The following is a 27,131-nucleotide window of genomic DNA, read 5'->3' on the forward strand; positions in this document are numbered from 1 at the left end:
AGAGGTGGTTGAGTGGCCGAATGGTCGATTGATCGAGATAGCTCAGGTCGGGATGACCGAGGGGCTAGGCTGATCTAAGAGGACAAGATAGCTCGGGCCAAGATCAAGAGCGCTAAGATTGACTATTAACTTTCAAATTTGACACATTGATCCGCTTCTTGACTTTTCCTGTCATGTAAGATTAATCAAGATTCGTCACATCATGCACCAAATTATAATATAATATGACCTAAATTTTATGTAATATAATATTGTAATTCTCTTTTAAAATCTTTAATAAAGAATGTTAATTAAAATTTAAAGTTCTAAACAAATTGAATTCAGCCCACATGATCATGATCCTTTTTTAGCGATATTTATCTCAGGGATTAAGTCGATTAATTAGGATTATCATTTTTTTTTTAGTGATATCATAAATCAAGAAGAAAAAAAAAAGAGAAAAAACAAAACAAAATGATGATGATGAAAGAGAACCTCAATGTTGACGACGAGCACCAGCCCTCCAAGTGTTTGATGAAATTACTAAGTCGACTGTATCTCCCAATTCCTTCCTCTTTGTGATTATTACTCGGCGATGGAGAAAGCGAGTGGCAGTAACTCCAGGTTTGGTCCCTGCCATCGCCATGACGACAACAAACAAGAGCTTTGTCCTCGTCTTACATAAGATTCGCCGCAAGAGACAGAGATCCCACTTATCTCGTGAGTCAAGTCGCTGATAATTTTGCAGTGGCTACCACGAGCTGCGTCTTTGTCGGCTCACAGATGCAGTGACAACTGCAAAAAGGGAAAGACCAAGAATTACAGCAATGGTTGAGAATACGAATCGTGTCGAAAAACAATTTGTCTCAGAGAAAAGAGAAAGTGACTTTAGTTTCAGACACGCCAAGGCTGAGGGCAGATCGATGCAAAACTTGTTACCTCACTTCACTTCTTGCAGTTGGCGATTTGCTCTTCTTTAGCAGCAGTACTCACTGACACAGTACTTGTCTTGACTTAACGTCGCATGCAGGCGTTGCGTTGGCTCTCTTCTCTGCTCTTCTCGCGTGAGTTTAGAAGACGCCACTGCGCACTGTGAAATCGAAGTCACAGACTTACAGTCCTCTGTTTTGGGGTGGTTAATTATTATTCTGACTCTGTTTTGAAGATGCAATCGAGTCTCCAAATCATGGAAGTTAATGTCTTCCTATGTTTTCGTCCATTTTGTCCAATCATGTACTATTTTTGTTAGTGCTGTACCAATTCATGTACACACCTCTGTTTCATACTCTTTGTTCTTCTTCTTCTTTCAGTGCACTGAGACATGAAGAGCTCCAAGTTGCAGTGCGCCGGTGTTGTTGCTCTTCTCTTGCCTTCCCTTCTACTAGTTGCCCCGGCGTTTGGCTTCGACGATGATGGAGAGCTGCTGCTCCACTTCAAGCGCTCCATCGTCTCCGACCCCCTCGCGACGCTAGCCGATTGGAACTCCGACGATGCCACGCCGTGCTTCTGGAACGGCGTCGCTTGCATGGGGTTCCCCTGTTTAAGCAATGCCACTGTGTCCGTCGCCCCCCGTGTCGTCTCTTTGATTCTTCCCGACTCCCAGCTCTTGGGGCGAATCCCGGCGGAGCTCGGCCTTCTGGAGCACCTCCGCCACCTCGACCTCTCTGGCAACGCCCTTAATGGTACACTCCCGGCGTCCATTCTCAACGCGTCTGAGTTGCGAGTCTTGTCGCTGGCTAACAACGAGATTTCCGGCGAGTTCCCCGAACTCGACGCCGGCAGGTTGAGTAACCTGCAAGTGCTTAATCTCTCTGGCAACGCCTTGGAAGGCGCAGTGCCGGCCACCCTAGCCCTGCTTCCGAGCCTTACCGTTGTCTCCCTCGCAAATAATTACCTCTCCGGCGAGCTCACTGATGGAGGATTCGGCCAGGTTGAGTACTTGGACCTGAGCTCCAATCTCATCAACGGCACAATCCCGACGGGCTTCGGCGGGCGGTGGCTCCGGTACATGAACTTGTCGCACAACCAGTTAGCCGGAGCGATCCCGCCGGCATTGGCGTCGGTAATTCCGATGAACGCCACAGTGTATTTGGCTTTCAACAACCTCACCGGATCGGTTCCTCAGGAAGGAGCTTTCGCGTTGCAGAAGCCGGCAGCGTTCGCCGGGAATCCGGGTCTTTGCGGGAAGCCACTCGAGAACCTGTGCGCGATCCCTTCTACGTTCTATAAGCCGCCGGATTCCGACACGGAAGCTCCACTTCCAGTCAAGTCTCCTCCCGCCATCGCCGTCCTTCCTAACAACGTGGAAGGGAATTCACCAACGAATGGTGGTAAAGGGCAGGGCAGGCTCCGACCCGCGGTAGTCATTGCGATAGCAGTCGGAGACATGGCCGGAATCGGCCTTCTTTTAGCAGTGTTCTTTTACGTGTACCAAACGGAGAAGAAGAAAAACGAACAGAGAAAAGAAACAAACCAAGAGAAGCAGCAACCGCCGGCGACTGATCCTGAATGCCACGTCTTCGGCGGATTTCCATGTTGTCTGACCAAGAAAGGGAATGGAGATTGCAGCGATGAAACTTCCGGCGAGTCTTCGTCTGCGGAAACAGAAATAGAGGAAAACCTCCACAGGGGGAGAGGGAGGGAGGACGGCAGCAGCCCGCCGCCACCGCGGCAGCTGAAGCCACAGGGAGCCACGCTCGTCACAGTCGACGGCGAACCGCAGCTGGAGCTCGAAACCCTGCTCAAGGCCTCAGCTTTCGTGATCGGCGCCACCGAGTCGAGCATCGTCTACAAGGCGGTGCTCGCCGATGGCACCGCCCTCGCCGTTCGCCGCATCGGCGAGAGCAGCGCCTTCGACAGACTAAAGGATTTCGAGGCCCAGGTCCGCGGCATCGCCAAATTCCGCCACCCGAACCTCCTCCGCCTCCGTGGCTTCTACTGGGGCACCGACGAGAAGCTCCTAATCCATGACTTCGCCTCGAAGGGCAGCCTCGCCAACGTCTCATTTACAAGTAAATTTCTCTTTTCCCCCTCATAAATACGGATTTTATTCAACGCTGCGTAATTGCTTGTTGTTCTCAGAGAAGCTAGGTTCGTCGGTGCCGTCGCATCTGAACTGGGAATCGCGGCTTCGGGTGGCGAGAGGATTGGCCAGGGGGCTCGCTTACCTTCACGAGAAGAAGGCCACCCATGGCAACATCAAGCTAAGCAACGTTCTCCTGGACTCAGAGATGCAGCCGAAGATCGCGGACTTCGGCCTGGAGCGCCTCATCTACGGCGACGGCGGCCCCCGACTGAGCGCGTCGGCGCGGCTCTTCGGAACCAAGCCGCCGGTGCAGTTGCAAAGCAACTCGATGGAGCTTCCGTCGCCGGCGTCGTCGGGGGTCACCGAAATCAGTCCTCGCGCATCGACCTCCGCCACGGCGGCGGCGGCATTGGCGACGGCGGCCCGGTACCAGGCGCCGGAGCGGCTGAAGAACCTGAAGCCCAACGCGAAATGGGACGTGTATTCCTTCGGAGCCCTGCTGCTCGAGTTGCTCGCCGGGAGGGCGCTTTCGGAGGCAGAGATTGGGCAGGGGTCGGTGGGCTTCGTGGCGGAGGAGAGGAACCGGATTCTGAAGATGGCCGACCCGACGGTGAGGGGGGAGGCGGAGGGGAGGGAGGAGGCGTTGCTGAGCTGCTTCAGGCTGGGATTCGCTTGCTGCGCGGTGACGCCGCATCGAAGGCCCTCCATGAAGGATGCGGTCCAGGTATTGGAGAAGGCGGTGCGATGCTGGTCTCCTCCGTCGTCTCCTCCACTGTAGGATTATTATAGCAGTGACAAATTAAGTAATCTTCAAATAATTCTGTTCTAGAAATTAATTGTGGAACTGCTGATATGAGTGTTAATGTCTAGAATCCAAGCCAGTATATTATTTAGGAAAATTATCAAGCAGCCTAAGATTTCTTTGATGTTAAAATACACTACTCTCAATACTTTTTGTGTTAGAATATCCTTTTGTTAGACTAAACCATCTCATTTAAGCAAGCAAGGGCACAATTAACGGAGTCCATCACAAGGAATCTGGATTACTCACAAGGTGCAGCAATATCATTAGTTGGAACATTGTTCGATGGACAAGTCATGTTTTTACTAGCTGTAGCTTAATTGAAGAGGCAAAGCCAATCTTTTGCTAAAGAATGGCTTAAAGCATCTCGTGTTAAATGTACAAACTGGTAGCAAAACCATTCAAGCGGACTCTGTTAAATTCTATTTAGCATCAGATTCATCAGCTCCTCCAGTGGAACCATCATAAGCTGAAAGGAAAAAGGTGCTCTGATTTTTTTGCAAAAACCTGCGAGGAAAAGCAATGTTAGGTACAGGCTAGAAGTATTTGACGATTATTTATGAATACTTTTATTCATGATCAATGCTTAAATAAGTATGCATCGCAGAGTTGGAAATCAATTTCATGGGTACGATCGTGTTTAACACTACGTAGAAGAGGTTATATTTGCCATTGGAAGCCATTAGAAGCATATGATAATTGAAATTAAAACATAAACGATCACCTGAATGCAAACAAGAAATCTCAAATATATAATGACTAATCAATAAGAAAATATTTCAGAAAGAACAAAACATACCTGAGGATGTCCAACAATTTCTTTTGTAATTTTGCAAGTGCTTCCTCCTCCATGTTGACACAGGCAAGTAGTTCAGGCAACTTCACTATAGACAAAAAGAACATTAACACAAACTAATGAATATGTAAGGCATTCACCATATGTTGCATCAACATTACTATATGATATAAATTACAAATAGGGGGAAAAAATGGTCCACTGTGCGTATGCTAACAAGATTCTGGCTCCTGTTGTTTTGACACATCAACTGAAATTTAAGCAATAAAAGTCTAGTGTAGAACATATCATGTATAAGAGCATACCAAAAAGGCGCAAAAGATGTTCTGCTCCATACACTGTTGAAGGAGACACATCATCACGAATTGTTTTATGATATTGATGCCGCTCCTTTTTGTACAAAAGCATTGCTGGTAATGCTTTATCAAAATAGCAACGCAAGCCTTTAAGAATCTCACCAACTGACTCAGTAATCCTATGAATTATATAGAAATCATTCTCTCAGTAGCAAGTAGCAGTAAAGAGGTTATACGCTAAGAAAAGTAACTCAATATTCTAAAATAAGGTAGCACAATAAAGGTTACCCTCATGTTGAAAGAAGCAATACTAAGCTAGGTACCAAAACAGATACCTATATGACCATTAAGGAATTTTTCCAACTGAAATTGTGGGAAATCAAGTGTATAGAAAAGGAAACTAGCATTTTGAAGCAGTAAGGTGGGTAACACAGGGATTTAATGCAATAGCAAATTATTTAAACCCCATACTGGAACAAAAGAACCCAAACTATCTTTCAGTTTTTCCTAATTATTATCTCATCTTAATATACATTACTATATTAGGTGAACTAAGATGGATGGACATAAGATGTGAATATTTGCATTTTAGAAATTTAGATGAAAAAAAAAAGAGTCGTTAACTATTACTGACAGAAACTTGAGGGAGACAAACATATAAGATTTACAGCAAAGTTCCTAAGAGAAGCCATATCAGCAGAAGATAATGGTGCAAAAGAAAGAAACAAAAAAACCTTGGGTATCAATTATTAATACAAAAAACCCAACAATTACAAGTCAATAAAAGAATAATGCAAATTAGCCTTTTGCAGTTTGGGAACCCAAAACTTACATCCCATCTTTCTGTATCTGAAAATCAAGGTACTTCTTTAGGATTTCATCAACATTTGGAGAACGAGGAAGTTTCACTAGCTGAAATAGAGGCACTATCACACTAACTGAAAACTGATGCACAAATCATAACATTGATGCCACACATAAAATGTAGAATAGGTGAAGAAAATATTAAAGAAAAAAGTCAATGATGATATGAGACAAGAAAATTATAGCACTGTTCTTTTATTCTTTAATGCACCGACCCATCAGAATATTTACATGTTCATATGTAGATAAACAAATTTACCTTGTGGTGTAGTTTTACCTAGAAATGAATTTCATGTGCCCATCTATGAATACAAATGCATGGTACTTATCTCTGTCTGCTTGCAATTTGTATAAATATGTTCATAAACAACTACCATCATTGATCATAAACGAGTTAAATTATAAGTCAAACCAAAGTGAGGTTGGATGCCTAGTTGTAAATGATTCAGAGTGGAAATGTGGTGCATCAATAATAAGACCAAAGATAAACTTGTGTGTTGGTTTGTTGCTTAGCGATTATAGCACTCTTTGCGACTTACTAGTAAGTAAACTCACCAAATGGAATGTCCCATGCTACCCACATGATAAGTTGTGGGTTTCAAGAAGCTTTATAAACTTAATTGAATGAGCTATTGTTAACTGGGGCTTAAGCATTTGGGCCTACTAGTTTGGCCTAGCAAGTAAATGGAACAATTCCCTTATCTAAGCAGGTAGGTATATGGAAATGCAAAATTTTATATTCAAACATAACAATTAGATTCATTCTCTAAAGAGGGGCAATAATATCTAGCAAGGGGCCGAGGAACACTATCTGTCTGCCACAATTTGAATTAAGGGTATGATTTACTTCCAAGTTGGTTAGAAATAATGAAGATGACTGAGATTCTCTATAGTGTTTATAGTGATTAAAATACAACAAAAATTCAAGTTAGAGTCATGGATTTGGGTCATGATAGGTAAAACCCCAATATGCAAAAAGGCATGCAATATCTAACCAACCATATATCACTTGATTTGGATATAACTACTGTTTGTTTATTTTTTAACAGCTAAGAGCACAGATACCACTCCCAGTAGAAAACCCATAAATTTTCAATTACCATTGTGCAATTTGGTCTGAGCAAAATGGTATAAATGGTGGACCAAGACTTTGGATTTTGGATCATGGTTCCCCAAATTTTTTGTCATCAGGGCTATCCTGATCAAAACATACTGGTACCAGCAACAGACTCAAACTTTGGACCACCACCATTAAGCTAGGTTTTGTTTATTGTGAAATTGTGTACAAAGACTTGAAAACTGTGATTCTAGGGGGGAAATCATCCAAAAACTTGGTGATATGTTCAAAATGTTAGACCATTTTTTTAGCAACACTTTCCTCCAATATTCAGCTTTTTAAATTCTCAGTCCAATCAACTAATAATCACCAAACATGTTTGCTGTGATTTAGCAAACATCAAAAGGTTAGGTCATTTGGTAAAACACACTAAAAGTCATATGAAAGGATTCATGATTAACAGACCAAAGCGCACAGACTTCATCTATCCATTGCACTTATCAACTTGAGTTCCTCAAATACCAAGAAATTTCTAGATGCAATCATTTCATGGTTGTCATTCACGCATCATTCAGTTTAAATTCAATGTATTTTCAAGATTTCATTATCTGGTAACCCAAAAACACAATATAATTCTCAGATAGTTGAGCAAGTAAAGGAACCACTCAGCATGGCTTCACCCAAAAGGGTTCATTGATTACAACTAGTTACTACAGAAAGGTAAATTTGGAAGTATAAGTCCGTTTAATGCATTTTCAAAAGAACAAAGGAAGAAGATTTACCTTACCCATCTGAGTAACAAATTCCCATTCATCAACCAACTGCTTCTTGAGAGTTACAGGAAATTGTAATTTCACAAGATTCTCTGGTATCTTCTCATCCTAACTTATAAGAAGATCTAAGACATTAGGTGTTTTCTACAAAAGTAAACATTTAAACATTAATGAAATGAACCACACATAGTGCTAAAAAAGTGACAAAAAAATTAGTTAGGTGGATTTACAAAGAAGATTCTAAACACTAAGTTTAGAAATCATGGATTTATAATATAAAATGAATAAGATTAAAGAAGCTTTTAAGAAAATGAACATTGGTAAAGCTGTAGAAATACATTCTACTGAAGTTTTGAAGAATTACGAAGATTATGTTATAATCTGGCTAAGTTTTTCAAGAAGATGTATGAGGAATGGATGAAAAGTTATTCGATACACATTTTAAGAATAAAGGTGACTTATACTATAATTCCAAGAATAGAAGGATTAAGTTGTTGAGTCATACCATACTACTATGGGAAAGGGTTATTGAGAGAAGAGCAAGAAATCAAATAAAAGGGACATCAATTTAATTCCATGCTCAGAAAGTCAGTAATAGATGTTAATCATATATTAAGACTACTATCAAAAGGCATAGAGATAAGGAGTTACATAAAATTTTCATTGAAGCTTAGAGAAAAAGGCGTATATAATAATGATAACAGTATGTACGATGATTACTGATTTTAAACATACTGGCAGTCCTGTAACAAAATTTTCAATTATAGGTTTACACAAGTCAACAAAATTTGTATTACTTTACATTAGTAGTAGAAAATTCATCAGCGATAAATATTCTTGGTGAATGATTTTGCAAATGATATGGACAGAAAAAATAGCTGGTTTGAATTAATTACAATTTCAATGTTAGAAGTTCACATATATAAATGCATGAACCACATGAGCTGTCTGGTCCAGCATACTGAAGCCAACCGTATTGCATATGTTATATGTGATGGAGTGCCCTACTTCAAATGCCTAGTTTAAAAATAATACAGAAGTTAATATAGCAAATACGAGAAAGCTAAGATGCATGTGTAGGTTAGTAGAAGGATCCAATTAAAATTTTAATGATCTTGGGAACAGCTCGGTGTAGGTCTATTTAATAATGAAATAAGAAAAAATAGGGTAAGATGAATTCTATAGTTAGACAAATAGAATAGATTAGAGATGGTGTGAGGGGCAGAGTAATTTATGGAACTCTAAATAACATGCCTAAAAGTGATTTAAGATATTTCAATCTTAGTGCAATATTGATATCTTCTTTCTTACTAAACAAATCTGTCCAATTCTTTAATGGCTAAGAATATTGGCAAATGCACAATATAAATTATTTTAAAAAGATAATTTTCATTGTTGTCATTACAAAAAATATATTTACATATGTTCATATCTCACTATTTTTTTCTACCGAACTTTGACCCATCTATGTTAGTATCTGATCAGGCAATGGATACACTAGTACTAAATTTTCTAATAGTTCTCTTTGGTCAAAGATAGATATTCATTAAATTAAGGGCAATTTGCCAAAGCATGTGTCCTGGTTTTCCAGATTTACCAAAACGCCCCTTTATTTTCATTTTTACCAAAATGCAACCTTCTCTCTTCTTTCCTCTTATACACTTGCATTCAAATTCCCTCCAGTAGACCCAAACAAGCTTCAAATGCAAGCTGATTCTGAAATCATCTTGCAGATTGATTTTGAAACTAACTTAAGAGAGTTGTTTAGGCACCTTCCGAATGCAAGGATAACCAAAATGTAGATTTTAAGTGGAAATGCACTCACACATAAGATTTCAAGTGAAAATATTGTACAAATTTACTTTAGATCAGCTAGTGATCATGAAATCAGATTGCAAGCTGAATCTGAAATCAGTTTGTTTATGGGGGAAGAGTTGTTCATGTGAACATCCCAAAAAAGCACATTTTAGGTGGAAATGAACTTACACAAAAAATTTGAAACGAAAATATTATCACGAGTGATTTTGATCTTCTTGTTGACCATGAGACGTGAGCTAATTCTGAAATCAGCATGTTTAGGTGAAATGAACTGAAAAAAAAGAGTATGCACCAAGCAAGCTCATTGAAATCAGCTTTTATGCAAAGTGATTATTTTAGGCATAAAGAATCCTTAACTGCATTATCACAAACTTTGAAAATGTTGTCACAAGATGAATCAACTTTGACCAGATTGATGAAGAAAATTTTGAAATGGAAGGTTATAATGGGAAAGGATGGTAAAAAGATAACAACAGGGGCATATTTTGGCGAATATGAAAAATGAGAGTATGTTTTGGTAAAATGTCCTTAAATCAATTACTTCTGGGTGCTACTGTGAGTTTTTACAAGGATAAAATCTCTCAAATTTCTCATTAATTATTCATAAAGAAAATGAGTTAAAGGAAATTCTTTTAGCATATATTCTTAATTTAACACAATCTGTTTTACATCAAATCTTTTGTGGAAGAGACATTTTTATTTGGAGCATTCAATCTGACATGTTATCACTAGACTGACAAAATTCCAACACCAAAAAAAAAAAGGTGTCGTAGAATCACATAGCAAGTAATCCTAGAGCAGGAAAAGCAGCATATAGAACACAAACCTGAAGATCAGATTGAACCTTCCGCTTCTTGCCTTTTGACACTAGTAATGGAGACAAGAAAATAAGTCAGAACACATGGAAAATATTTTTTTTCTCCTATGAAAAAAAAAACAATAGACAGGAGATTATGCATTTTACAACTGGAACACAAATAGAATGTCACTGCAAACAAATGGAGAAAGAGATTACCTTGTCTATGGCCAAGAATCACATTTCCCACTGCAATGGTATGATATACTTGCAGGGGAAACCATAGACATATGGACTGCAAATAATGTACTACATCAACAATCATGGGAATAGGGGAGGAGTTGATCCTAGGCTGCTTAAGTTGCATCCATCCTTAGAGACTTAAGAGTGTAGGTCAGAGGAGTAATTAATGCCCAGGTGGACAATTAGTGTGCAAATAGTCCTCTTAATGGTTTTCCCATGCATTGGGTCCAAACAATTAGTTTAGCTGGTCCTCCATGTGGCTTGGCTCCCAACATAAGTGAAAAATTTGCACAAAAATGCAGTGGTCGGACCATTTCAAGCCTATTGTCATACCCATCCGGATACCAACTGAATCTGATTAGAATTCAGGATCATGAGCCAAAGATCATAAGACTTTGCATATAAATGTGAGAATATCATATTAAAAAAATTGAATACCAACAGCACAGCAAGTTCGCATCAGTGTAGCGTGCAAAGCAAGACCAAGCATACAACCAACTTTGGCAGCAAAGACATACAAGGAGGCATTTCAACCTTGCAGGATATATGTAACCTAAGTAAACAAGTGCTTGGACTTCTCATTCACTCTTCACCTCTAATCTCTTACTGGCTTTTCTATCGCAAATTTCCTTCTTAAAAAAATATATTGCAATCTCAAGATCTTTATCATGTATTTGAATTTGACGCATCTAACACATATTCCGAGTATAGGGCACTTCATCAATTTGGATATTCATCACATTAGACTAATCTAGATATAATCAATACCCCTTTGCGATTAGCATTGATTTTTCACCTTGGTCACAATGTTAGAAAGCTTTTGCATGGAACATATCACCTAAACTACTAACAGGATTTGAGAAGATTAACAAAACTAGGAAGTGAGTCAACTGCAGGTTGAGTAACAACGGAGCATTCCAACACAATACAATTGAAATCTAATATAACAACGCGATCATTACTTTTACAAGATCATGAAAATCATAAGCAGTACAGCCAAAAGGAAAAAACAGAGATTTTTTAATACAGAAGACACCACTTTTGTGAGAGAGAAATATATGGTTGATAAGCAACTTGAAAATGGAAGCATAATCTTGATGATTAAAACAGATTGTTATACCATAGCTTTTTGGATCCTCTTTATCCACTTTTGCATCTGTCGAACACAGAACATAAGTAAAACCACAAATGACTACGTAGAGAAAAAAACACAAATGACTACATTGAGAAAAAGCTACAAATAAATTGATATGGCTTTTGTAACACTTATTACAGGATGTGAAAAATAAAAAGTCGCAATGGGGATGTGGAAAGGGAGGAGTTTAACAAACTGGTACAGTGCAATTTCTTGTGATTGGAGACTGCTCAGTAGGAAAATAATTTGAAACTAAAAGATGTCAAAATTTTGAAAGTTCTAACTCTAAAATATTTGTTTTTGGTCGACATTGAGATTATCCTATCAATGTCACAGAAAAAACCCCGGCATGTGGATTGACATCTAGTACTGATACTAGCTGCCTGTTTCTAGTGACATTGCAGCCAGTCAGTTTTGTTACCAAAAAGAATCCCTAATTTGATAGCTATATAATTTGTTGGATAGGAGAGACCATCATTTTCATTCAGGAGAATAAGAGTATGACATCAGTGAAGTTGATTTTTCCATTTTTTCCTCTAAATTATTTCTAAAGTTCTAACTGTCCATACAACATAACATAAATCAACTAAAAAATAAAGACTAAAAAGATGACTAGAGTTCGATAGCATTGTCTAACTCATTGAAATAACAAAGAACACTATAAAAAACCTTTGAGCTTGTTTTGTGTTGATCGTCCATATCTTGGGTTTTTCTCACTATTCTGGTTCTTTTCTAGTGCCTGCTGCTTGCGTATATTTTCCTCAGTATGCTTCAACATGCGATCAGCTGGAACCCATTCGTCCCAGCTGTAAAGATTAAAGAATAGTCCAGAAATTAGCTTAATTCATCAACTAGAACCAACATACAAAATATAAAAAGGAAACTTGCATCAAGAAGAACAGAAAATAATCTATGTTCATGGACAATGCAATCCACTAAGACATACTTCTTGCTCCAACCCTGAAAAAAGGAAAATCAACAGTTAGAAAGGGAAATATTTCTACTCCCACATGCCTGCTAAAATTCAAAGTTAAAAACAGGCAGTAAAAAATACAGGTGTCAAAATTGACTCCACCATAAAACAATAAATAAGGATAAAGATAATGAAAGGAATTAATAAACATGTGGCCATTAACTGATTTGAAAGATAATAAAATTCTCACTCACAAGATAATGAACGAAATATCTCCATTCATCCTTTCGGATTTCAGCTTTTTGGATCTGCAAAGGAATGAAATCAGTGAAAACTATTGGTGTTCATAAGCAATTCACAAGCATAAAGAAACTTAAATGTGTAAGAGAGACCATAATGAGGGTTAAAGGAAATATTACAAAAGTGCGACGACAAGAGCTATTTCCAAACTTCACTGCAGGTGGCATCTTAAACACTAGGTTTCTTTCTTTTTCACATTGGTTCTAAACATTATAGTGTAACTTGACAAAGTGATAGCATTGCACACCTATAGTCCTACATATATAATATTTTAGATCCCAATGTGTTTATAGCTTTAGGTGGCAAGCACCACCCAGATGTTCATTCATTTTGGGATGGAATCTCTCCACTGTTTCAGTTAGGTAAAAGAAGGGATCCCAGATTTGGACATTCCTCTTGAGATTACTTCATCCTATTAGTGATCAGTGTCCTTTGACATTGGTGTTGCCTAGGATTAGGAGATCATATGAGCATCCATGAAGCGTTACGTGGTGCCAGAAGAATAGGAGATATCACAAAAAGTGCTCTCGCACATGGAAGTTCTTACATGCTCCTCCCCTCCTATCCTTAGCCACTGAAGTAGAAAACTGGTGCTCTGTCACGACCCTCTTAGAGATGTAAATGAGATGTGCTCAGCGGTGTAGTTAAGCCCTCTGTAGCAAAGGGGAACCAAATTGTAATCTCACACAGACAAGTTTAATCATGTATTGTTGGTCATTGAGGAAGGTTGGGTGTTCTGCAGATTTGGCTGAGAATTGTTCAGGGCTCACCTATCTGGCTGAGAATGATTGTGGGTCTTGCAAGGTTGTTTCTTCTGCAAGTTTGATTGTTTCTTGTGCAGGAATAGGGAAATGTAAACAATAAAAAACACTTACAATCAAGCAGAGTGTGGTTGCACTCTCTCTAATATTGTAATTAAGGGTCCATGGGAAAATGACAACAACAGCCTAAAGCATTGTCTATAGTTATTTCCAGAGATTGAACAATAGCATCGTTCTGTTAGAACAAATCACTCTTGCAGATGAGCAGGTTGAAAAGAGACCAGAATCCTTGAAGACCAAACCATGTCTGTAAAAGAATATGATTTTTAAAGGAGTTATTTCACTACTTATGGGCTCATGTAATTTGTAAGTGAAACCAACGGCAAACCCAACCTCATATGTCAAGAAATTATCAGATGTGAGCAACTAAGCAACACCTCAATTTTGTTTAATAAAAAAAAATAGAAATAGAAGAATATATAGCTTAGAGAAGAGGATTACAAGATAGGCACGAAACTAATGCACTTTCATCTTCGAAATCCCTGAGTCAAAAACCAAGAATTGACATTTTCTTGTGATGAGACAAAATATGTTCTTTAGATCCAAAACAACTGCACTGTAATTCTTACTCTCTAACCTTGACAAACAAGAACGACAAGGAAATATCATTCTGTAGGCTACAGATTAAAGTTGATGTCTAGAGATTCTATAAGGCGCGTGCCTAAAGATTCAGTAATCAGATAAGAGATGTTTCTCATTCTCGCCACAGTTTCATCAGTTTGGGCCTTCGTCATATCATGTTTTAGAACTATTTGCACGCAACCAGTTAGTGTCAGTCACGGCAACCATCCTGCGTCAAAATCCCCGAACGCAAATGCTGTTTTCTAGTGAGAGGAAACAAAAGAATGTCATATGCTCTTGTCAACAACCAAACTGAGGACGAAAGCATGTCACGTAAGAGGGCGGGGAGGACGCAAGAAAGAGGACAAAGGTGAAACAAATGTAACCCTAAAGGTGGGCAACAGATCGAGACCTTGGCTTCGTAGATGAGAGGGCCGTGGTAGGCGAGGACCTTCTCGCCCTCAGCGAAGACGCCGCCCCCGCTAGGGTCGGAGGCGTCGTTGCGACCAGCGGCCGCGGCGTTGTCTCCGCCATCTCCATCCGTCGAGGTTTCCTCCTTGACGCCGGTTCCGGTGTTCGTACTCCCCATCAGTGGCCCACCACGACCAGAGACCCTTCCGTCGCCGTTTAAAGATTTTTGTTCTTCAAAAGAAAGGCTTTACTATTGAGCATTTTTTACTTTTATCCCCCTACTCTATAATTATTTTTTACTTTACCTCCGTTAGTTCCAAACTTTATATTTTACCTTTTTTTGAAACACTCACATTATCAAAGGTGAGATCGAGAGGAGGAGAAAAAATCGAATAAACAAAATACAAGGGTAAAGTTATAATTTGTGAAACTCGGTGGGCCCAAATGAAAGTCTTTCAGTATCACAATTTCCCAAAAAGGAACATTTATTTTAACAATATCCCCTTATGGCTCCGTTCTATAAGGTCTTGCTCAACTTTATATGTTTAAAAAAAGAGGATATTTTAAAAAAATAGTTGGTCCTTTTAATAATAGAGTGCTGTGTTATTGATAGTTAAGTGTTCCATTTGCTATGATCAGAAAAATTTTTCGACTGCTGTCATCATGATTGTCAAAAAAAAATTTAAAAAAAAATGCATGGCCCACCACTGTTAAAATTAAAGCAGATTGCAAATTTAGGGCAAGGTTGAAGAAGTTAGGTAACTCCTCCCTCGCTCCTCTATGTAAAATTTTTCGCTTATCTTTTCCAAATGTTAAGCATGATTAACAGCGCGTTACGAATGCTCTAAGGCCTTCCATTTTTCACCTTGAATTTTAAAAAAGAATAATCACAAATAAGATCGCCAGCAATTTAACGAAGAATGAAACCATAACAAGTTCAAATATAACACAAACCACAAATTCTTTATTCTTGTTCCGTTTTGCGATCGAGATGCAGATGTGTCTGTAACTGATCAGTTCAGTTCTACGCCACCCGAGGCATCAAGATTGCTGCCGGCGACATCGACGACGAAGCGATATCTGACGTCGTTGCGCTCCAGCCTTTTGAACGCTTCGTTAACGTACTCCATCTTCACCACCTCGATGGTGGAGCTCAGCCCCTTCTCCACGCAGAACGCCAGCATCTCCTCCGTTTCCTTCACGCTCCCGATAAAACTGCCCGTGATCGACTTCCTCCCTGCAACAAAATCCATCGAATCCTTATCGTAAACTGTAAATAATTAATGTCTAGATCGATTCGGCTAGTGACTACATCACCTAGCATGATCGTGGGAGTGAGGAACTGGAGCGGCTGGTTGATGACGCCCATGAGCACCAGCTTGCCGTCGAGCTTCAGCAGCTCCAGGTACGGCTCCAACGGGTGGTGCGCCGGCACAGTGTCGATGATGTAGTCGAGGGTGTCGGCGGCGGCGGCCATGGCGGCCTCGTCGGAGCTGACGAGGTACGCGTCGGCTCCGAGGTGGTCGACGGCCTCGGCGCGCTTCCGGTCGGAGGAGCTGATGACGGTGACGTGGTGGCCGAGGGCCTTGGCGAACTTGACGCCCATGTGGCCGACGCCGCCCAGTCCGACGATGCCGCCCCTGAGGCCGCCTGTCGTGAGGCCGAAGTGCTTCAGCGGGCTGTAGACAGTGATGCCGGCGCAGAGGAGCGGCCCCGCTTGCTCCGGAGCCAAGCCTGACGGAATCTTAACCAAGAATCTGGAGGTGAAAGGCCAACACGTTGGCTGAGAATCGACCTTGACGGCGGTCAATGGATTTAATCGGTGAACTCACTTTTGGTGGACGACCATGGCGGAGGCGAAGCCGCCCTGCGTCGGCTTGCCATCGACGTAGACGTCGTTGTAGGACCAGATCTTCTTGTTGCAGTACTGCTCCACGTCGGCCCTGCACGGCCCGCACTCGCCGCAGCACCCCACTATGACGCCGGAGCCGACGCGGTCGCCGACGCGAAACCGCCTCACCTCCGCCCCCACCTCCACCACCTCCCCGACGACCTCATGCCTGATTAAAACATACCTCAATCAAACCAACAGTTAACCACAATAAACTAGTTACCAATTCGATTCATTACCCCGGAACCATGGGGTACTTGGACATGCCGAGGTCATTCCTGGCCTGGTGGAGGTCAGTGTGGCAAATGCCGCAATAGAGCACCTTGATCAGCACATCCTCGGCTCCCGTCTTCCTCAGGGTGTAGGCGTAGGGCGAGAGCAGTCCGGTGGAGTCCCTCGCCGCCCACCCGGTGACCGTCTTCTCAGCCTCGATGCTGCTGCTCATTTTGGTATATAGCGTCGAGCTCGTAAGAAGAAGAAGAAGAAGGAAGAAGAGGAGTAGAGATAAGGTGGGGTTTGGATGATTTAAATGGAGTAGCAAAGAGTGATGGCACCGGTGGTGGGTTCCTTTCCAGTGGAGGTGAAGAGAAGTGGTGGATGGCGTGAGGGAGGGAGGCGTTGATGGTGTTGGCCAGAAAAGGGATGGTTGATCAACTCCACGATCAACTGCAGTAGGTCAGAGACGGATGTGTCATGATGACGTATGCTTTACGTTGGGAAGTTCGAAGCCGGGCATGCTTTTTTTCAAAGCGGATGAACACTCGGGTGGACTGATTTATTTTTAGTTTAACTTAACTTGGATTGAGTTTAGTTTTATTTAAATGGGTCATTAAAGAAGGAAGATTTCGTTATTATCATGGGTCTTTCGTTTTCATTAGGCCGAATCAAAAAGAAATATTAAAAAAACAATATGTATATGAAAATAGAAAATTATTAAATGTTAAATTAAAATAAATTATAAAAAATAAAAATAAATTAAAAATATTGATGCATAAATAAATAAATAAAAATATAAGAAAAAATTTGGCCACCTTTCCTATATTTGACACCTTCCTCGATAAATAAACTTCAATCACAATCCCATTAATAATTCCATCAATTATATTTCTATAAAAAAAATTGAATTAATTTGGCTAATCCTCTTATACTAAGGTAAAAATTCTAGTATAAAAAATATCTATATAACCATAGTTGTAGAACCAATTATATATTCTATTTTTTATTTGTCTAAAAAAATTTTTTTAGGACCTTCTATTATAAATGAATTAATGAATAAACATCCATATAAAATATATGCTATTAATAGTCCAAAAATTATTATACTTATCAAAAGAATTACATTTGTTAAAAATTCATACCAATCCATCGAATAACTCACATTGGGATGTAAAAGATTTAGGAAGTTAACCATTTTAATAACATATCAAAATATATTATTCCATAATCAAACTGAATTCTATTGTTCCAACAAATCAAATAATTTTGCTGTGAAACAAACTATTATTGTAAAAATTGATGAATATGATCAACTCTCATTAAGAATTTCATCTTTGGACCAAAAACAAACAAAAGGTGGAGTATCATAGATAGAGAGTGTACCTTAAAATGTAATTTTTGTAATTGGAACATATCTTTTAAACCACCCATCATAATTATATTTTGACTTTTATTTGGTGAATATCCAACAACAAGTTCCATCGAAATGGATAATGGCTTTAGATCTCAAAAATAATAAAGTTTTTAAAATTTATTCAGCAATATTATTCATTTTTTTGTGATCATTATTAACAAATACCACGGTGTTAAAACACTTTTATTAGTTAATTGGGTTGTTTAAGCTTATTTTATTTAATTAACTATGTTATGTATAATGAATAAAAATAAGTAAGTTTGCTTTAGTTATAATAGCTATTTTTATAAACATTTTTATTTTATATTAGATTTTTTTCTTTAATAAAATAATTTATGAATTAAAAAAACATAGATGTTTCGTGTGTGAGTGTGATTACAAGGGTGATTCACATACATTTTATCTGAAGATACCCATCTCACATTTCGGGTAAGCCCGACCATACTCTACCCTATAGTCCAACAAAAGGACGAATCATAGAATCAGGTACATTCGAAGGGTAGGCAGAAGGCCTCCTCATATTTATGTAGCCGTCAGAATAGAATGATATACTTTATAGAAATTTCTGCTTTTCTTTCAGACCTAGTCTCTCTCACCCACTTTTTACCGTTTATGTTATTCGGCGCATCGCATATCCTCCCGAGGTAACTAACGGGTAACCGTTTGTTGATACATCCCCACTTCGCCAATTAGCAGCCGCCGCTGGTTACAATTTCCGATTGCCCTCTTCAATCCCTTTGTGGAAGCGATCTCGGGAACGAAATCGAGTTCTATGGTTTAATATGCTGGTTTTGTAGCTGGATCCGGAAGACGAACCTTTGCTTTCTCTCAAAGATCGTAGCTTACTTTGTTACCGGATTCGTCGGCGGATCTGATCGAGGTTTTGGGTTCAGAATGCAGCGGCAGAGCAGGTACGAGCGGCAGGCGTCGATGAAGAGGGAGAAACGGGTTTTGGACGAGGTGGATGGCGAGACCTTGTGCCCCGAGCCCAAGCGCGCCAAGGTGCCTGCGCTAGCGAGGTAATTTCAGAAACACAATTTGGGGATTCATTTTTTTTTTTATTTTTTATTTTTTGCGACACACTAGAAGTGCAGGTTAGCTCACACTTCGTTTATTGTGCGTTTGTTATGTTGGAACTCAATTAGTTGGTTCTTCGCATGAGCTTTCCTTGCTCTCTGCTTTAACGCTAAAGACAAGAACTTCGGTAGCAGCGGAAGCGATGTGTTCATTTGAATTTCTATGGCGCTTAGGACTCGTTGTTTGTAGTTTCGAACTGTTTTGAACGGTATTTATGTAGAGAATCACCAACTTAAGGAAAAATTGTGGCATCGCATTGGCATGGTAGATGCATTCCTCACTGCTCTGTCCGACGCTCATAAGTATTTATGCAATTCCATATCTAGCTCACTGTTAGTTATTCCATAGCTCGCACAGGCTCTTGGATTCAGACTGATTTTTTTGACAGCTCACCGACTGTGTTAAGGTTTAGTTGGTCAATGGGGAAGTTTTACTCACTTCACTAATGCATAATGATATGAAGAAACTGTTGTAGCATATGCTGGGGGATATGATAATGTTAAAATCTCACTCTGATACCTGACCTTACATTTTTAGATCTACAAATTAAAAATAGTTGCTATTTTATGTGCATGCTTTTCTTGTCTCTGTTGTATTGGTAGAGGAGCAAGGTGCTGAAGATAGAAAGGGCACTTACAATGAGATATAAAAAGTCTTCATTTAGTTAAAATGAGAACAAATACACACAAATGTCCCTTTGTTCATGATTGGAGATGATACATCGCTAAGAAACATGGATAAAAGGTAAATAATTTTTTCAAACCCAGACTGGACATAACATTGGATATGAAGGACTTTAAACGAGTCATATACTGGTAAAGTGAGTGAAATATGATATATCATACCTTCATTGACATACCTGCTTAAGAAGGTGAACTTCATACTAATACTAGAATCTATCTTGATCTTTTTTGTGCCATCATTTATCAATTTGTATTACTTGCAGTGTGATTGTTGAAGCATTGAAAATGGACAGTCTACAGAAAATGTTTTCTTCATTGGAGCCAATTCTCCGTAGAGTTGTAAGGCATTTTATCTTCTTCGCAATAAACTTTCCTTCTTTAGTTAATATCTATGAATTCCTTGGTCTACTAAATTAAATTACTTTATGTTTTTTAATGCCATAGTTTTGATCCTGAAGAATTGCAATTTATTTATTTCGCACCATTGCTATATCCTAAATATTGGTGTTGAAGTCACACTGCTACACTGTTATGAGGTATAAATATATGTTCCATACCTTTATTGATAGATCACTTTCAGTTATGGGAAAGTAGTTACTTTGAGTCTTTGAATGTTAACTGGGATCTTGTTTTAAACTAATTTAAGAAAAAACATAAGATTAAAATTTACTTTGTTTTAGTATCTTTTATGCCAAAACATCTCTAAACAGTTTGCAGACTCTAAGATGTGTATTTATAATTCATTTTGCAAAATCATTGATAACTGTCATTTGAGGTTGATTAGCCAGTCACACTCTTTCTTCTACCCTTTTGTTGAAATATCCCCTGTCCCTTTTGTCTGTTCTCTTTATATACTTATCCTATGTTTTCTGGTTTATATGCCACCTATTTTATTTCTTAGTAGTGTTCTTCTCATTCTATAGTCATTAATTCATGTTACTGTAAATCCTTGTCTTTTTTACATTGGTATCTATTGATAGTATGATGTTGTATGGTGCTTGACCAGGTGAGTGAGGAAGTGGAACGGGCCTTAGCAAGACTAGGCCCTGCAAAAATTGGTGGAAGGTAATATAATATGGCATCATGCTTACAATTAGATAATTTTTTTGTCTCAACTTAAGAAATCAAATATTTAGGATGTCTTTATACAATTATATCAATGGAAATATTTTGACAAAAAAATTTAAGCTGTTTGTGTTTGATTGTCAAATCATTATAGGTTGCATAGATAATTTTTTACATATTCAGCAAAACATTTTTGTAATGTTTAATGCTAATCTGATTGCTGGATTTTTTTTGAAGCATCAGGTGTTTAAAATTTAAATCACATTCATTGTGCTTAACACATACTTTTTTAGACACATTAGACAAAGATTCTCCATTTTTGCTTGTAAACTTGCTTATTGTGTTAAGAAAAAAATAATTTTAATTTTTTTTAGTGTAATAAAATGTCAATTATTATCAAATGTGTATGAAGTTTACTTTTGCACAATATTTTTTTGGGTCTAATAAAAATTACGGAGGTAAATTCTAGTTGTTGGACAAATCACTTCTATGACTAGGTCCAAAGAAGGCCTTCAAATGTATCTGCTTCACTCCTTTTTTAATTTGCTTCTTTTTCTCTTCAATGAAGTGTGATGTTCTTCAATTAAAATCAAGTTGATCTCAATGAGTCAGGTTTTACTATGTCTCGCAGGAGGGAGATTATGGGAATCTGGTTCCATGAGTTTATTAGCTAGTGTCACATGATCACTTACATGAACACATTGCTGAATTTCTGTTACAATTTTTCTAATGTAAAAGAGTGCAGGTCATCACCTAAACGAATTGAAGGGCCTGATGGGAGAAATCTACAGCTCCATTTGAGGACAAGATTGTCATTGCCCCTTTTTACTGGAGGAAAAGTAGAAGGGGAGCAGGGTGCTGCAATTCATGTGGTTTTACTAGATGCAGACAGTGGCCATGTTGTAGCATCTGGACCTGAATCATCTGCAAAACTTGATGTTGTTGTCCTCGAGGGTGATTTTAACAATGAAGATGATGATCCTTGGACTGAAGAGGATTTTGATAGCCATGTAGTCAAAGAAAGAGAAGGGAAAAGACCAATTTTGACAGGAGATTTGGTTGTCTCATTGAAAGAAGGTGTAGGAACCCTTGGCGAACTTACATTTACTGACAATTCAAGTTGGATAAGAAGTAGAAAATTTAGGCTTGGCCTGAAGATTGCCTCAGGTTTCTGTGAGGGCATTCGAATCCGTGAAGCAAAAACAGAAGCTTTCACAGTTAAAGATCACAGAGGAGAATGTAGGTCCCATCTGCACTCTCCTTACCTTTATTTTATTTTCAATTACCTAAATTTTCTAATGAAATTGTAGTGTACAAAAAACATTATCCACCTGCCTTGAATGATGAAGTTTGGAGATTGGAAAAGATTGGGAAGGATGGTTCATTTCACAAGAGGTTGAATAAGCAAGGAATAATTACAGTTGAAGATTTCCTCAAATTTGTCATTAGAGATCCCCAAAAATTGCGTAAGGTTAGTTTTTATTTGAATGTTTTTTTTCTTAGCCAATGTTTTGCATCTTATTTACTATACTGTATGATATAGATTCTCGGAAGTGGAATGTCCAACAAGATGTGGGAGATCCTTGTGGAGCATGCCAAGACTTGTGTCTTAAGTGGAAAGTACTATGTATACTATTCTGATGACTCTAGAGATGTTGGAGCAATCTTCAACAACATTTATGAATTTTGTGGCCTTATTGCTGATGAACAGTTCTATTCTGCCGAAAACCTTAATGACAGTCAGAAGGTCAGATGCCTTGAACAATTTTTCTGCTGTCATATGTTTATATTTAATAATAAACCATGTTAATCTTGTTTACTTATCGTGCAAATGTGGAGGTTGAAGTACTAGTTATAATATTGAGGATTCATAGTGTTGAAGAAATGATGCTCCCAATTGGTTGTATTCAACTAGATGCTTTATATTTCTGATGTGTACATCAACTGAGTAGTGTGTAGGCACAGCACGATGCACATGAGCTTGCGAAGCAGTTGATTCAACGAGGTTGAGTCAGTTTCTAATCGAGTCATTTTCAAGTGATTGTGAGATTGTGTGCTTGATGGATTAAAGCTATGGTACGAGGTGAAGTCGGAGTCGAGAGGAGAAGGATTACATGAAGTAAGTTCGGCGAGCTCAGTGCATCTGAGACATTGGAGGCCTAGCAAGGTGGACTCTAGGACAATGAACATTGAGTGGTTACTGGTTTGATGGCTCGGAGGCTATGATGAGGTGAATTTGTTGGTGAGGAGGAGGATGAAATAGAGCAAGATCTCAAAGTTTGCTGCATCTGAGGTACTGTAGGCATGACGAGATAAACTCTAGGGTGGCTCATAACAAGGTGAACTCGGAGTTGAGGAGAAGGATAGGCATGAAGCAAGCTCGTGGAGCTTGGTGCATGTGAGGATCAAAGGCTTGGCAAGGTGGACTCTAAGGTGAACAACATCAACAAGGATAGAGGCTTAAGAGCTATGAAAATTTGAGTGAAATGTAATGACACTTTTACTTTTGGCCAACATCATCCTTATTATCTGACAGTGCCAAGTGAAGAAGGGACCATCAGCAAGATTTATTTTACTGAAGAATGAACCCAGACAACTGGAGAGCTTAGTCAACACTGGATTTACTAAACATGAGGTTTTAGTGAACATAACATTTTTGTTCGACCAACATTTGGCTAGAGATTTAGTTGAATCAACTTCCAATAAAGCTATTGGTAGATGAACAATAATTTGAGCCCAACCAGTCGACTAAAAACAGACAAAATAGAGATGTTGGAGCCTTTGCTATATAAGCTCTTGGGAAGCTTTAACTTTGTCAGATTCCACAAAAATATATTTGAAAGGCTTATTTTGCTCATGCAAAGGCTTATTTTGCTCATAAGGTTTCTAAACTCAAGCTCTTGATAACTCATTCTTAGCTTTACATGTCACTGTATTAAGAGATGATAGATTTCATAGTAATCATTTAAAGTTAGGATTGTAAAAGAATTGCCCATCTCTTGTGATGTGAAGGGGCAGTTCTAGTCGAATCATTCAGGGTACCATAGGTCATGTATGAAGAGGAGAATATCTGAACCACATTATTTATTTGTGTTAGCACGTTTATTTTTTATTTTTTCATATTTCCACTGCATACTCTATTAATTGACAGTATATCACTGATGACCTTTTTTTAATTATGGCAATATGAATGGCTCGAACAACCATGGTTGCTGAAATATCCAGCTATTGATTTTTAATTCAGATGCACAGTTCTTGGAATATATTGGTTATAGTTTTGATAGCATCTGTTTTCAGTGACGTTGCACAGAAAAAAAATTGTGATTCACTTGAGGCTATTTGTATTAGTTCTTTGCGGATATAAGAGCAACTATATTAGTAAAATTATCACAAGTTAAACCTAGTAGGTCATCTTGGTTGAAAAGATTCACTGTCACCTTGCTAGTTGACACCCCTAAGGTGGTCGGTGAGCAAATTTCTACATGATTTAGTTTCCAATGAGCTGAGAATACATAACATCGTCAAGATGAGTGTCTCTGCATGCGCTATTTGGGGTTCTCTACAAGAATCTTAAATCGCCACTGCCATAATTCACAGGTCACTTTGTTTTAACTATATATTTTACCATTAAAAAAAATATTTAACTGCTGTTTATAAATCTCTAGTATCTAATCTACATAGCCTACTTCACTAGAAATGTATGCCACTCATCGTGTTTCAGATTAAGTTTCTAAATGAATTTGGAGAGGAAGTAAGTCTCAAGGTGCCAATATCTATTATATAGTTTCTTTTTCATATTTGCTAATAGGACAGTAAGTTACAGGCTTGATCAAATAATCCTGCCAATCCATGACAATAACTTGGTAATATTCCATATGAATTGTTTCTATCATCTTCTCTCTGATGATGCCTATATTTGCTTGTTATATTCTAGCTTTTGGCATCAGTCACTACAAATTATTTTCAAAATAATTGGACTAAATGTAATTTCAGATAAATTAGTGATGCCTTAATAATGGATCAATATTATATCCAAACATTATCATCTAGCTTGGCTATTGAGTAAATCATACTGATTTTTGTTGTGGTGTGAACTTAAATTACATCCAATCTATTCAGCTGGATACTCTGATCGATAAGCTTTCTTAATGAGCACCTAGAATAAGCTGAAAGAACAATTAGTTGTACTTGTAATCCAAATTTCTTATAAAAGAATAACTAGGTCTAATCTTTATTTCTTATCTCATCTGTAGGTCTTTGCAGATGCACTTGTCAAGAAGGCATATGATAATTGGATGCATGTCATAGAATATGATGGTGAGGCTCTTTTAAACTTTACCAAACACAAGAAAACAATTGCTGCAGGGAACGAAGTGTTATCAGCTTCACCAAATCATCCTTCAAATGACAATCAAATCTCTCAAGCAAATCTGCAAGCTTCAGTTCCTTTGGAGCAGCCTTTGGTCGACATAGGAGCAACAAGAGAAGGTAAGATAAATATATTGGTTTCCATTCTGTAAGTAAATTCTTTTATCAGTGAGAAAATATGTCCTAAGGTAGGATAAAATATTCCAACTCAATTGGAAAAGGTATTAAATACATTTTAAGTTTTGGTTTCTATTGATTTTTTTTTTATGATGGGAAAATGTCAACTTAGCTAGGAGCCACAATGTTATTTGTATTGGATGCAGAACGTTATGAATACTATGCTTTAGCTTGAACCTGTGCAGCTGTGCTTTACCTTTCCATCTCAAGCTTTTGGATGTTATAGACTTTCATTCTGATTTCGTCTACAACCAACCTTTGTTTTCGTTAGGACTTTGTTTTTTTCCTTCTTGTCAGAAGTTTCTTAAACAGAGTATTCATCATCATTTTTTTCTCTCCAGGAGTACCCTTATCAGGAAGCTATAACGGTACCGAAGTTGCTACATACTTGAATAATCGTCAAACTCAAAGGGTGGCATCTGGTTCACATATGCAATTCAAGAGCCCTAGTTTGATGCCACAGAATGAGTTGATTGGCCCTGCTCGACAGGCTCTAGACATGAAAAATGACAGTGTAGCTCTAGCCCTGGCTCCACCACAGCAAGCAAGCATGGGAGTCCAGTTATGGAACCAATCCATACATAACTCAAACATGGGAATGCATGATGATTGGTCTAATCAGCGGGATGGCCGTGGTGGTATGGACGACTTCTTCTCTGAAGAAGAGATTCGCATAAGAAGCCATGAACTGCTAGAGAACGATGATATGCAAAATTTGCTCCGCGTCTTCAGCATGGGTGGAGCTTCAGCCAGTCTCCCTGAAGATGGATATACCTTTACTTCATTTATGCCCTCACCGTGTCCTAATTTCAACTTCGACGAAGAAAGGAGCCGGTCGTCCGGTAAAGCAGTTGTTGGTTGGCTCAAGATCAAGGCAGCCATGAGGTGGGGCATTTTTGTCAGGAAAAAAGCAGCAGAGAGAAGAGCTGCTCAGCTTGTTGAATTATAAGATTACTGATGTATATGAATCGCAAACAGTTGTATTATTGTGTTGTGGCTGATGAAACAGAAGGTCTTCTAAGTTGTTTTCGCATTTGTATTTGAGAGTACTACTGCAAAATGAGATTTTGGAGCTGGATTTCTAAAGGACACTGCAAATCTCACATTATGTAGCAAATCAATTGCTTCGGTTGCCTCCAACTTATCTTTTTAGTTAAATTCTCTGCAAAGTACATGCCAGTCGATGATAGATCATTCTGATCTAGAAAATGTTTTTTAGTTAAATTTTTTCCTCTGACCGTTTAATTTTTCTAGCAAAGTTAAACTCTGAACAGGCTATGATCGGTGTCAGCGAGGCCATTTAATTTCTTATCTCTACTTGCACTACAAGTTGCACTAAGTTCATTGCTCCTAGTTTGTTCTGAAGGCCAAGCAGCTTTTAATGCTACGTTGTTAAACCAAAAGCTACTACTCTCTGAAGCCATGTGATCCATGATATGTTCCTTCTCTTCTTCAACAAGTGGTGGTGCTGAAATGAAGGCAGGCTGACAGCAGCCAATGCAACTTATTGAACCACAGGTACTTCTTCTTCTTCTTTTTATTATCATTGTTATTGTATATAGTTTCTTGACAGATTTGAATCATTAATACTGGGGTTGTGGTATCATTGACTATTTGACTGCAACTAGTTGTAGATCATAAATTAGGGTA

At 38.7% G+C, this 27,131-nt stretch overlaps 4 protein-coding genes across 6 annotated transcripts; 2 read left to right on the forward strand and 2 right to left on the reverse strand.

The window, feature by feature from the left end:
• The first annotated feature begins 1,278 nt into the window (after positions 1–1,278).
• Positions 1,279–3,782, forward strand: LOC141837548 (putative LRR receptor-like serine/threonine-protein kinase At4g37250). Its single transcript, XM_074724923.1, has 2 exons — positions 1,279–2,990; positions 3,061–3,782. Exons 1-2 carry the CDS (start codon positions 1,301–1,303, stop codon positions 3,780–3,782), a joined length of 2,412 nt encoding a protein of 803 aa, XP_074581024.1. The 5' UTR covers positions 1,279–1,300.
• A 265-nt stretch (positions 3,783–4,047) lies between these two features.
• LOC141839225 (protein MRG1-like) lies at positions 4,048–14,790 on the reverse strand. Its single transcript, XM_074726923.1, has 11 exons — positions 14,592–14,790; positions 12,752–12,805; positions 12,531–12,544; positions 12,254–12,390; positions 11,570–11,605; positions 10,237–10,277; positions 7,602–7,700; positions 5,731–5,810; positions 4,908–5,077; positions 4,606–4,690; positions 4,048–4,313 (listed from the first exon to the last, which is right to left on the reverse strand). The coding sequence occupies exons 1-11, from the start codon at positions 14,766–14,768 to the stop codon at positions 4,229–4,231; spliced, it is 978 nt and encodes a 325-aa protein (XP_074583024.1). The 5' UTR covers positions 14,769–14,790; the 3' UTR covers positions 4,048–4,228.
• Positions 14,791–15,532: 742 nt separating this feature from the next.
• On the reverse strand, positions 15,533–17,092 carry LOC141838235 (putative cinnamyl alcohol dehydrogenase). Its single transcript, XM_074725654.1, has 4 exons — positions 16,721–17,092; positions 16,423–16,650; positions 15,908–16,347; positions 15,533–15,827 (listed from the first exon to the last, which is right to left on the reverse strand). Exons 1-4 carry the CDS (start codon positions 16,924–16,926, stop codon positions 15,604–15,606), a joined length of 1,098 nt encoding a protein of 365 aa, XP_074581755.1. The 5' UTR covers positions 16,927–17,092; the 3' UTR covers positions 15,533–15,603.
• A 1,721-nt stretch (positions 17,093–18,813) lies between these two features.
• Positions 18,814–26,621, forward strand: LOC141838234 (calmodulin-binding protein 60 D-like). Of its 3 annotated transcripts, none has more exons than XM_074725650.1 (8): positions 18,814–19,130; positions 20,135–20,210; positions 20,878–20,936; positions 21,682–22,175; positions 22,247–22,407; positions 22,480–22,683; positions 25,190–25,424; positions 25,823–26,621. In XM_074725650.1, exons 1-8 carry the CDS (start codon positions 19,006–19,008, stop codon positions 26,428–26,430), a joined length of 1,962 nt encoding a protein of 653 aa, XP_074581751.1. In that variant the 5' UTR covers positions 18,814–19,005; the 3' UTR covers positions 26,431–26,621. The 3 variants fall into 3 exon arrangements, with proteins under 3 accessions (XP_074581751.1, XP_074581752.1, XP_074581753.1); XM_074725651.1 differs by having other exon boundaries at positions 25,826–26,621; XM_074725652.1 differs by having other exon boundaries at positions 25,838–26,621.
• Positions 26,622–27,131: the final 510 nt, after the last annotated feature.

This window comes from Curcuma longa, chromosome 11 (genome assembly GCF_044706935.1).
Source record: "Curcuma longa cultivar G26 ecotype Majalengka, Jawa Barat chromosome 11, ITB_CL_G26_1.1, whole genome shotgun sequence".
Taxonomy (NCBI): domain Eukaryota; kingdom Viridiplantae; phylum Streptophyta; class Magnoliopsida; order Zingiberales; family Zingiberaceae; genus Curcuma; species Curcuma longa.